Source organism: Nuphar pumila, chromosome 10, assembly GCF_984573655.1.
Source record: "Nuphar pumila chromosome 10, dmNupPumi1.hap1.1, whole genome shotgun sequence".
In the NCBI taxonomy this organism is placed as follows: domain Eukaryota; kingdom Viridiplantae; phylum Streptophyta; class Magnoliopsida; order Nymphaeales; family Nymphaeaceae; genus Nuphar; species Nuphar pumila.
The window spans coordinates 1,082,501-1,095,764 of NC_143258.1; the positions used below are offsets into that span (position 1 = coordinate 1,082,501).

At 31.4% G+C, this 13,264-nt stretch overlaps 1 protein-coding gene across 1 annotated transcript in view; it reads left to right on the plus strand.

Moving 5' to 3' along the window:
- LOC149823168 (putative potassium transporter 17) overlaps positions 1-991 on the plus strand; it is a 6,702-nt gene extending 5,711 nt beyond the window's left edge. The window contains exon 6 of the mRNA XM_090019964.1: positions 14-991. Coding sequence (XP_089876090.1) covers positions 14-930 — 917 coding nt within the window. The 3' untranslated portion in view covers positions 931-991. The remainder of the gene's footprint in view (positions 1-13) is intronic.
- The last annotated feature ends 12,273 nt before the right edge of the window (positions 992-13,264 follow it).

The following is a 13,264-nucleotide window of genomic DNA, read 5'->3' on the forward strand; positions in this document are numbered from 1 at the left end:
CTTTCTATGGCAGGTGTTGTTGTGATATGGGTAATGTTGATCACCACATTCCTTATGACCATTGTCATGCTGGTCATTTGGAATCTCAACATCATCGTCATTATCATCTTCTTTTGCATCTTTGGATTCCTTGAAGGTGTTTTCATGGTGGCTGCCATGAACAAGTTGCCCCAAGGTGGATGGGCACCCTTTGGCATCTCACTCATTGTAGTCTTTACCACGTCAACATGGTACTATGGCAATCAAAAGAAGGACTCATTCCAAAGAAGCAATGTGCCTGGTGTCTGCTCCTTAACTACACTCATGGCCAACACCAACATCTCGCGCCCCTCGGGAATTTGCTTCTTCTTCACAGACTCGATATCCGATGATCATCTCTCACCCGTCCTCCTCCATTTCGTGAAACGAACACATTCTCTTCAACAAATCACAGTTCTTATAGCAACAAAAATGGTTTTAGTGCCAACAGTTGAGCTGAAAGATAGGCTCATTATAGAAAAGTTGGGAGCAAGAGGGCTATACAAGTGCATAATTCAGCATGGTTACAAAGATAAGATATGCCTAGAGGATGAAGAATTCATGGAACAAGTTATTGAGGGTTTCAAGTCATTTGTGAACCTATTTTCATCCAACCAAACAATGGATGTGGTTGGATCAAACTTGTCACAGTGCTATGAGTATAAGGACATTATCTTTGGTTCTTTCAGTAGAAGGCATGACCTGGAAGCGTTTGAAGAAGCACAAAGGGAAGACATTACTTTCATGTGGGGGAAGATTACCTTAAGAGCAGGAGCAAAGGCATCATGGGTGGAGAAAGTTTGCATTGACACACTCTACAATTTTCTTGATAGGAATTGCAGATCACCCATCTCCCATTTTGAGTTCCAAACTGGGAATTTTCTACAGGTGGGAATGATTGCACAACTTTGATTGGATCTCAATCACTCGGTGTACACATATTATATTATCAATGACAAACCTGACATATATGTTTGCATGTACAAATAAAGCAACGCCCAGCATAGTAGTATGTACAGTTGTTGCCCAACACATACTACGGAAATACAAGCACTCATTGTATCTTACAGAAAATTATTAGTAGCAGCATTTTGGTTTGAAAAATCACAATTCACACACTTCCAATGCTGTAATGCCTTGTGTAAAATCCTTTTTCTAATTTCTATTAATCTCTACAATGTAATTATAACTGTCATTTCTAGCACGGCAGTGCTTATCTGATGGCTCCATCGCTGCATCATGCCTAAATCATTTTTTTTGGGCTTAGGAAATTAAAGGTTGGTGCCTTACAAGAATACCAGGTAGGCTCTGAATCAGAAAAATTAAACATGATACAAAACTGAAGCATGAGATATTATGGAAAAATTGCTCAAAATTGAGGATAGGGGTGGACATGGGGTACCCATCCCCATTAACTAAACGTGCTGAACTGGGTCTAAGCCCATTAAAAAAAATGCATGGAGCCCAACAAGCCCCAATCCATTTAGTGGTGGGGGCCTTAAGGGCCTGGCTCTAACTTGATTATAATTGGGAATGTCGTGCCTGTTGGGCCCTTATTTGGCCCTATTGGGGCCAGCCCGGCCATGCCCAATATTCACCCCTGAAAACCTATTAGCATTACGCTAAGCAAAGTTTCTCTCTCCCTCTCTCTCTCTCTCTCTCTCTCTCTCTATATATATATATATATATATATATATATATATATATATATATATATATATCATGATTGGTTCCTCCTAACAATAGGAAGGTGTGGACAGTCTATTTTTTTATAGTTTTTTAGAATCTAACCTTGCATATGTGATCTAGATAGTTTGTTTAGTAGGAATCAGCTTTTGAATCATCTGATTATAACATGTAAATAGGTTTTTATAAGGATTCAAAATCAATGGCTAGAATTGTAATAAATTTAAAGTTTATAAAATCATTTTTTTTATCAAAAAGGCTTAACCCAACAATCAATTCCTAGAAAATAGATCATGTTAAACACATATGTAAGGTCAGATTTATCAAACATAGCTTGGAGTATTGAAAATCAGCATTGTCCACACTTTATGAATGATTATAAGAACTAATTTCTCTCTTTCTTTATATATATGGGTTAATATTGACTACTAATGAAAGTATGAAACTAATGAGCTAGAAATCATAGGAGCAAGTTGTATCGACTCAATCTAACCACATTGATGTATTCAACATGGTTTGTTTGTTAAGGATCAAGCCTTGGATCATGTTTTTCTGTTATAAAAATGTGATATTGAATTATGAAATTTTGGCACATTGTGGGCCATTGATTTTTGGACTCTTTTAAAAACCTAATTACTTGTTATAATCACATGATTCAAAAAAAAAATTACTAAAAAAAACATGTACATCACATCTGTCACATTTGATCTACAAAAAATTGGAATTTTTTGAACAAAAAAGTGATTTCTACTCATTAGTTTTGTACCTTTATTAGTAGCCAATATTTACCCTATATATATATATGTGTGTGTGTGTGTGTGTGTGTGTGTTAGCTGAAAATATGTGAACAAAAGTATGAACAGAGACTTTTCATGGGTTTCTTTCTCTCTCTTGTTTTTTGTATGAATGTGATCTACAAGTTTGGTTTTATAAGGGACTAGCTCTTGGATCATCCAATTATGATGCTTGAAAATTAACAACTCAATTTTTTGGTAAATAGCCAATCATCCAAAAATTATAAATTTTTTTTGTAGCATCGTATGTTTGCATGCTTCTTGTGCCCTCAAACTGGTATTAGAGCAAGAATTGATCTTAGGGCTTGTTCATGATGGCAATAAAATGATCAAGTGTGAAGTACGAGATTGAAAAGTTTAATGAGAAGATGAACTTTGAGTTATGACAACGTTAAGAAAGATATTTTTACCCAAGAAGGGTGAGTTAAAACTCTCTATGAAAAAAGTAAGAAACCCAAAAAAATGTCTGATGATGATTAGGACAATATATGTAAAAGAGCGGTTAGTGTTATTCGGCTTAATCTTGCGGATGATATCCTCTATAATATCATCAATATAGACTTTCCCCCAGACCTATTGTTGAAATTAAAGAAATTATACATGACAAAATTGTTGAGTAATAAGCTTTGTTTGGAAAAGCAAATATATGATCTTCAGATGGTGGAAGACTCAAATTTGCAGGATCACTTGAATGTTTTCAATAGGATCTTGACTTAGTTGTTGAGTCTTGAAGTAAAGATTGAAGAAGAAGATTGTGCTTTGTTACTTTTGGCCTCTCTTCCTTCATCCTACAATCACTTGGTGATCACTCTCTTATTCGGAAAGAAGACTCTTGAGTTTAATGAGGTTATTGTGGCTCTTTTATTGAATAAGATAAGAAAAAAGCTTGGTACCAACCGATCTCAAGGAGAAGGGCTTTTAACAAGAAGTGATTTGGGTCAAGAAAGAGGCAGATCGAAGTCGCGGTTTAACACCCCAAATTTTCAAAACAAAACTTAAAAAATTTATGATTTTTTTTCTCTTTGCAGTGTAATTTATAAAAGGTTTTTAGTAGAAAAAATAAACGATAATGAGTCATCGATTTTAGAAGATGTCAAGCAAGTCACAGGTATGTGGCCAAACACTCATTGACCACCAAAGTATTACATTTATTAAAATGAGTTATTTATTACAAACATTATTACTTGGAAAAGAGTATTATATAAAACTGGTTTTATAAATAAAATGTTCAACACAGTCTGAAGAAACCTTGGAACTTGATGTCACTCTGCTCTGCATATCATATTGTAGGTTCAGTACCTGTATCCTCCATAAAACAATGTTAGAACCATCATTGGTCTGGTAGGAAAATATTCTAATTCAAGTATAAAGCTTGAAAATACAAGGAGCATCTTTAGGCCGTAGTTGAAAACAACGTAGCTCAAGTCTCCATGATTTAGCATATAAGCACAAACAACCTCTTTAGGGTCATGGTTGGAATATAACGTAGCTCAAGTCTCCATGACTTAGCGTATCGATATCCCACAAATTAAACCAAGAGCTTCTCGAGCTTAGCTTAGTCATGCAGATACAACTTCAATCATTTGCCCACTCAGTCCAGCAGTGTATTGATAATAATAACTTTCACAAGGTTATGCATGAGTCATAATAACAACACACTTTTATTCATTCGTCATTGAACCTATAACTAATCCATTGTTTCGATATTAACTCGTTCACCCCCTGGTATGTGAGAGAACTTAGCTTCGGCATCAAACAAAGTCATATGGGCTTTTATTATGCTATGTATTTTGTATACCCCAGAGGCCTGAGTGACACTGTTCACAATCCAACAGACAATTTCTGGCAAATGGGCCATGAAGAACACATCTACAAGGTTAGATTTGCAAAAATAAACATTGATAATGCGTTGTTTACACTCAGTTAACATATTTTAGTGGCACTATATATATATATATAGTGCCACTAAAATATGTTAACTGAGTGTAAACAACGCATTATCAATGTTTATTTTTGCAAATCTAACCTTGTATATATATATATATATATATATATATATATATATATATATATATATATATATATATATATATATATATACACACACACTAGGCTTTTCAAGGTTTTCTGCATGTTTTCCTTAGATCTGATCATATGGATGTGTTCTACATCATTGATTTTTATAAGAATCGACTCTTGAATCATTTTTTTCCAACACACAAGTAGGCTTTTATAAGGTTTAAAGATCAACTATCTAAGATTTTCATAGATATTCAGAGCTTAAAAATCATGTTTTTATCAAAAAAGATACTATTCAAGTATTGTTTCCTCTCAAATCAACCATGCTGAATACATGTCACTATAAGAAAAAACTCTTTTGCTAGCATGTCCCCCATGATGTGCCAGTAAAAGAGCATTTTCACTGGCGCTATTTTACTTAGCGTCAGTAAAAAAGTGAGTTATATTGGCCATAGATGTACTACACCAGTATAATAAATTTTTCCTAAGTGCATAAGTATAATGATTTTTTTTACACAACAAATAAGTGCACAAGTAAAAACTATTTTTTTTGGTGCACATAAAAAGTGTGCCGGTAAAATGATTGCATTTGCAAAAAAAAAATTGCCCATTTTCACTCTTTCGTGGGCTCTCTCTCTCATGCTAAATCCCTTATCTTTCTATCTCTCTTTCTTTGACGTTGACTCTGGCATCTTCTCCGGCCACCATAGAACACCCCCTCTGGCATTCTCACCGTCTCTAATGTCCTCTCTCTGGCAATGTTCGACTGTTTGCCGCCACCACAATAAATCTTCAGTGTCTTTCACTCTTGATGACATCCTCTCTAACATCCTCACCTAAAGTATGTTAAATCTGATTTTTTTTAATCTATTTTCTTTGTAATTTATTGAGTGAATAAATATTAAATCTGTTTTTTTAGTATGCTTTAGATTTTAAAGGTTTTGCATTAGAAAGACTATTTTTATAATTTATCTAGTGAATAAATTATAATTTTGATTTTTTTAATATATATTTTAGATTTTAGGGGTTTTGGATTATATAATCCATAATTTTGTAATTTATTAAGTGAATGCATGCTAAATCTAATTTTTTTCTCATGTATGCTTTAGATTTTAAGGGTTTTGCATTATGATTGTTATTTTTACAATTTATTGAGTGAATGCATGCTAAATCCTAAATTTTTATATATGCTTTCGATTTTAATTGTTTTGGATTCTAATCCATAATTTTATAATTAATTGAGTGAATGCATGTTAAATTCTAGTTTTTTCTCATGTATGATTTAGATTTTAGGTATTTTATATTTGAATTATTAATTTTATAATTTATTCAGTGAATGCATGCTAAAAAAATTATTTATATTTGTATAGTTTAGATTTTAAGGGTTTTGGATTATAGTCCATAATTTTATAATTTATTGAGTGAAGTTAGGTTACATCAGATTTTTGGTTTTAAGTATGCTTTAAATTTTAAGGGTTTTGCATTTTAATATATATTTTTTGTAATATATTTAGTGAAATCATACTAAATCTGATTTTTTTTTCACATTTGCTTTAGATTTTAGGGATTTAGATTATAATCTACATTTTTGCAATTTCTTTAGTAAATGTATTTTAAATCTAGTTTTTTTCTCATGTATGATTTAGATTTTAGGGCTTATGAATTTTAATTTATATTTTTATAATTTATTGAGTGAGTATACGTTAAATCTAATTTTTTTATGTATACTTTAAATTGTAGCGATTTTGAATTATAATTCATAATTTTGTAATTCACTAAGTGAATGCATGTTAAATACGAATTTTGGTTTCAAGTATGCTTTAGATTTTAGGGATTTTGCACTTTAATCCATATTTTTTTAATTTAATGATTGAATTCATGATAAATCTGATATTTTTTTAAAGTATGCTTTAAATTTTATGGGTTTTTTTATAATTCATATTTTTGTAATTTTTTTAGTTAATTTATGCTAAATCTGATTTTTTTTTCTCATATATGCTTTAGATTTTAAGGGTTTTGCATTTTAATCTATACTTTTACAATTTATTAAGTAAATTGATGTTAAATCTTACTTTTTTATTTAAGTATGCTTTAAATTTTAGGGATTTAATTTATAATCTATATTTTTGCAATTTTCTTAGTGAATGCATGCTAAATTTGATTTATGGTTTCATGTATGGTTTAGATTTTAGAGATTTTGTATTTTAATATATACTTTTATAATTTATTGAGTAAATGCATGTTAAATCTAATTTTTTTATTTATGCATTAGATTTTATGGCTTTTGCATGGTAATCCATAATTTTGTAATTCATTGAGTGAATGCATGCTAAAACCAATTTTTGGTTTCAATTATTATTTAGATTTTAAGGGTTTGGAATTTTAATCTAAATTTTTATAATTTATTAAGTGAATCTGTGATAAATATGATGTTTTTTTTAAGTATACTTTAAATTTTATGGTTTTGGTTTATAATCTATATTTTTTCAATTTTCTTAGTGAATTCATTGTAAATATGATTTATTTTCTCATGTATGCTTTAAAATTTAGGGTTTTGCATTTTAATCTATATTTTATAATTTATTGAGTGAATGCATGCTAAATTTGATTTTTTGTGTTTAAGTATGCCTTAAATATTAAGAGTTTAGTTTATAATTCATATTTTTATAATTTTTTTAGTGAATACATGCTAAATATTTTTTTTTCTCATGTATGCTTTAGATTTTAGGAGTTTTGCATTTTAATCCATATTTTTATAATTTATTGAATGAATGCATGCTAAATCTGATATTTTTTATGTATGCTTTAAATTTTAAGGGTTTTAATATTAATCCATATTTTTGTAATTTACTTAGTGAATTCATGCTAAATATAAATTTTTTTTAACATGTATGCTTTATATTTTAGGGGTTTTGCAATTTAATGAATGAATGAGTGCTTATTTTGGTATAAATATTGTTGTTATTGTTTAATTTTCAGCATATATTTTCTAGACGTGTACCATCACAAGCATCAATGCAGGAATTCGAAACACCTATTGACTCTTCAGGTATTTTCTATGTCATATTGACAATGCAATGTTATTGATGATAACTAACAAATTATCAATGCATGTCTTTTCAATGCAATAGGTAGGAGGACAAAATGTTGTACTAGTGCTTTAGCTACTATAGGCCTTCTCTTGAGACATAAGCATATGGTTGTCATTAATAGGTATGGCCAACCCATAGAGAGAGATGCACAATACCTAAGTTGCTTTAAAAGAACCATCACCCATGATCTTAACCATACACCTTTATATTTGTTTACCTGGTGTGTATTACCACATTCTTATAAGGAGGATGCTTAGACTTCTATTTTGATATGTATATTATTTATATATATATATATATATATTTTAATTTTAACATTTATTATATCAAATATAGATAAGATACATATACAGTTATTGGAGAAAAAATATGGCATTCCTAAGATGATGATGATGGGTGTTAAAGGAATACACAACGAGCTTGAAGAAACTTCAGGTGCGAGCTTAGGACAATCTTCAATCTGCATAATACTATTAATAAGCACCTGACAACATATATAATCTTATATTCTTTCTCATCAATAGGAAAGCCCTATGCGTCATTTTGATTCTCGTCAATCAAAGGTTTGCATTTTTTATTTTATGTTAATGTTGTATGCATTCATTATATATATATATATATATATCACTTACATGTCTTTGTAAGCGCAAAGAACACAACTAATCATACCCTACAAATTTTTTTGCACACTATGGGCATGAAGAGTTTCGCACGATATTGAAAAGTTAATGTATGCATATAATTTTGCATGATTGTTATTCATGTATAAGACTTTACACTTTTTAATTATATTTCATTTATTCTTAGTTTGGTAATGATGTAATAAAGACTTCTCCAGGGGAGATATTTTGCTTTACCTGTACCAGTAAAAAACCTAAGATTATCAATACAAAAATAAATCAAATTTACTTCATTAGGGTTCATTGTTATTCATAGAAAAATTATATATGAAAATAAAATATGTCAGTTAATGAATTAATACATTATCCTGCAGACGGTAATAAGAGACAAGTTAGCTTAGTTGTCTCAAATATCAGATGAATATGTGGACAACCCATTGCATGTGGCTGTCCTTCTCAGGTTATGAGAGCCGACAAATATGAATGTGTGCTAATGTTTGGCATGAGGATATCCAATAATGAAGTATTTAGTCCATGTCTAAGTCTAACAAAACTCATGCATCAAAATATTGTGTGTTGTGAAAAGTTAGATGTATTGCAAGAGCAAGTCTCCGATGTGAAAACTGAGGTAAGCATGGTGAATGAGTTATTATTGAGGATAGTGGGCAATAATCAATCAATATCTGCACGTGTTCCTTAGGTAAGTTATTATAATTGAAGATTTTAATCATGTTTATGACTTTGTATTTGGTGTTATATATATTGTATATATATGTAATCTTTCATCTATTTTATTCATAGGCCTCATATACAAGTGTGGTGCACCTTCAGTTTTGAGATGTCATCATTTTCATGATTCATGAATTATAAAATTATTTGTATATATTTGAAACAAAACTTGAGTTTTTTTTACTGGCATTGGTTTACATGCATAATTTTTTTGTAATCTTATAAGCTTTTAAGTTCAAATCTTTACACCTCTATGAATCTATATGAATGTTGTGCTTATGTAGAGTTTTATGATTGTATTTGAATTTTGTTGTCATCCATGGTTGAATGTTTGTAAATGCAGGGTTGAAATGCGATTGTTGAAGTTATTGAAGGTTAAAGAAAGATAAATGTATGTGTAGATGTATCTTTTACAGGGTCAAATATGTGAATGTTTGAGTTATAGAGGGTTGAAGGTAGATAAATGTATGTGTAAATGTATTTTTTACATAGTTGAAAATGTAAATATTGGAGTTATGGAGGGTTGAAGGTCGATAAATGTATTTGTAAATATTATATTTTTTACATGGTTGAAAATGCAAATATTGGAGTTATGGGGGGTTAAAGGAAGATGAATGTATATGTAAATGTTGTATTTTTTAGGGTCGAATATGTGAATGTTTGAGTTATGGAGGGTCGAAGGTAGATAAATGTATGTGTAAATGTATTTTTTACATAGTTGAAAATGTAAATATTGGAGTTATGGAGGGTTAAAGGTAGATAAATGTGTATGTAAATATTATATTTTTTACATGGTTGAAAATATAAATAGTGGAGTTATGGGGGGTTAAAGGAAGATGAATGTATGTGTAAATGTTGTATTTTTTGAAGAATTGAATATGTAAATATTGAAGTTATGGAGGGTTGAAGGAAGATGAATACATGTGTAAATGTTGTATTTTTTGTTGAGTCGAAAATGTGAATATTAAAGTTATGGAAGGTTGAAATTATGGAGGGTTAAAAGAAGATAATATATTTGAATGTATGTGTAAATATTATATTTTTTATAGAGTTTGGAAGGTTGAAGTTATAGAGGGTTGAAGGAAGATAAATGTATGTGTAAATATTATGTTTTTTTTAGGGTCGATTATGTAAATATTGGAGAGTTGTATGTATATGAATATTGTATTTATACATCGTTGAATGTAAGCGGCAGTTACTGTATATGAATGCTATATTTATGCATGGTTGAATAATGTATATGAATGCATGTTTATATAGAAATGCATGTATACTTATACAATGACGAATGCATATTTATACAGAAAATTCTATTTTTAAATATAATATTTATTAAAAATATATTTTAAATATTTATTGATGCTATGAGTTAGCACCAATAAAAGTTTTATCGGTGTCCTTTTTACTGGAGAAACGACTGTCGCATGTGCATGACATGCTTTTACTAGCTCTGTTTTAGCATAACGTGTTATTTCTTGTAGTGTGTGCGAGATCAAATTTTCAAAAAACAAGTAGAAAACATCTGTTGGCTTGAGAGAGAAAGAGAGAGAGAGATTTTAACGTGGTAGGACCCCGGTACAGGGAAACATCCACGACGAGAGTGCCCACAAAAGTCTTCACTATGAAATTAAGTCCACCAAGGAGTTACATGCCAATCAAGAACCACGTAAAATAGTTTCTCTTCCAAGAGGTTGTAGTTTCATATGTTATTTCTTGTTCATGAATGAGTGATCAAGAAAACATTATGAACAAAAGGTAATAGTGATATCGCTTCCATCAATAAGAACTTTATATTCATCTTTGTAGATATCCTCGCCTCCTCCTTCTAGGGCATTTACTGTTGGATATGATTTAGGGAAAATATCTTTATACGCTCCTAAATATGTTCATGCTAATTCATTGAAAATATCAAAAAATGAATAAAGCATAATGCAGAAGCATACCTGAATCCATTGTTACACCAGTAGATTTTGATAGGGTTAGATCTTCCAAAACCTTTGTAGGTGGCCTTTCCTTCTTCTCTAAACCTAATAAGAAAGGAATACCTTTCTTTCTTGATGGAGAAAACAACCACTATATACTGTTTTGGGGACCATAACCTAATTATAACCACTGTATAGTCTTCTTTCTAATTTAGCCTATCATAAAATCGAAAATTGACATATGAGGGTTCATAAGGTATCTACAAATTATTATAACCATACTCTATAAGATGTCATATGGCCCAACCGTATAAGATCACTTTAAATGAGCCTTCACCTTAGACAGTTTATAATACAATGAAAAGCTTAAAACTCCTATTCATGATGAAAAATTGCACCAGTATATGAAAGAACTCCAAGCGTGTACCCATACTAAGTTCACTTCATATGCAAATGAGAACGACAACTCCCACTATTCAAGAACACTTTCAGCTATTCTGTGTAATTCTCTCAGGCCAAAACATGTGGATATTTCACATGGCTTCTCTTTCAAAACTTACTTGTCCAGTGGCAGTAACGAGTCTTGCTTCTCAAAATGGAGGAAATGTGTAAACTACCAGATGCAACTGATTGACACACCACAAAAAGTTATTGAAGAAAGCTTTGTTTGAAGTTACTTGGTTGCACGGTAAGCACTCTTTGACCCAAGAAAAGTTTTATGACAAAGGCAATTTATGGAAACATGTTTATGATTCTGGTGGTAGTCACATTTTATCAGAAGAAAGAAGAAGCAAAAAAATAAATGAACAATTTATTGTCTTAAGGTCACTTGTTCCTTCAATTAATAAGGTACTTCTCCAGTGCTCTTCCTTGCACCTTTGCTAATTGTATATTACTTGTATGCCATGTAAAAAGGAAATAAAAATGAAAAATACTTCATTTTTGTTTATATTGTTACATTGCTTTTATTCTCTTACTCCAGCTCATACTACTGTTAATTTTGATGAACCTTGGCTTTGCTTAAGGCTTTAGAAGATTGTAATTCTCATTAGGTACATTGACGCCAAAAATGTAGTCTTCCATTTCATTAAAGTTCACTAGAGATCCATAAAGCATGTATGTGGAAAAGGATATAATGTTGGTTAAGGACTGTTTGGTTTGTGGACTGGTAAAAATAAGAGTCAATATAGGAACCATCATGGTAAAATAAGAGTCATTGGTTTGGATCACAATTGACATGTTATTTGTTACATTATATGATAATTTTGACATTATTTTCTTGCCTTTCCAGTAGGAGTGTATTGGATAGTTTAATACAACTGTCTATCAAAATGAAAACCTTCACTCTATGGACCTAGTTCTTCTTACTTAAATGATGAAATGAAAAATGACTTGATCAGGAGCTGCGCAAGATCCAGAGCTACTAGCTTAAAGCCTCTTTAGTTCTATGCCTTCAGTTGTGCACATCTTATCCTCCCCACAAGAACAACTTTCCTTCCCTATTTGCCCTCCTTTGTCCCATCCTCTTTCTCTTCTTTGCCTATTCGAGACATGTCTGACAGCCTAAAGTTGTGAAACTTAAGCTTGTAGTAAGATCAAGAGCAAGCTAGTAGCCACCCCTTTTAAGTCTTTCTTTCAGAAGCTTATTAGCTTATAGAGTCGACTTACTACTTGACTTAGGATGAAAGATGAAGTACGGATACAGAATAATGCCAAAAGAAAATATGGCTGAAAGCATTGACTCCTTTCAGAGTCTCCTATTGCACCAGTATATCCCAACTTTCACTGAGAAATTGGCTTACTTCTATGAATTTGATTACCAGGCAATGTGTACATGCTCTTCTGTGCACTGCCAAGTTTGAGCCTGTGGGCATATTTTACTTTTATTTTCATCAATAAAGAAATGAGTACGTGATTCACTGCTTTTCAAAGATCATAATTAGAATGTGGGCTTGTCTACTAGTTTTCAATAATTATGTGAAAACTAGATTTGACAATTGTTGCTTTATCATAAACAATTAGCCACTAACACTTGAGAGAGTTTTCAGTTTTTGAAAGCTTGACAAAGCATCGCTCCTTGGAGACACAATAGAATACCTGAAAGAGCTTCAAAAAAGAGTAGAAGCATTGGAAACTTTCAAACAGTTGGATGGACGAAAGAGATACCCAGATGTAGCTGAGAGAACCTCTGACAATTATGCCAACAATAGAATTGTTGTTAGCAAGAAGCCTTACACAGTCGAATGAAATGGTTCTACTTGTAATGAACCAAAGCCTAAGCTCCAGTGGGTACTTTGCAAGGATGGCATAATCGACGTGATGGTCATTGTCACAGAGGAGGAGGTTTCTGTTGAGATTCAGTGTCCATGGAGGGAGTCGTTGCT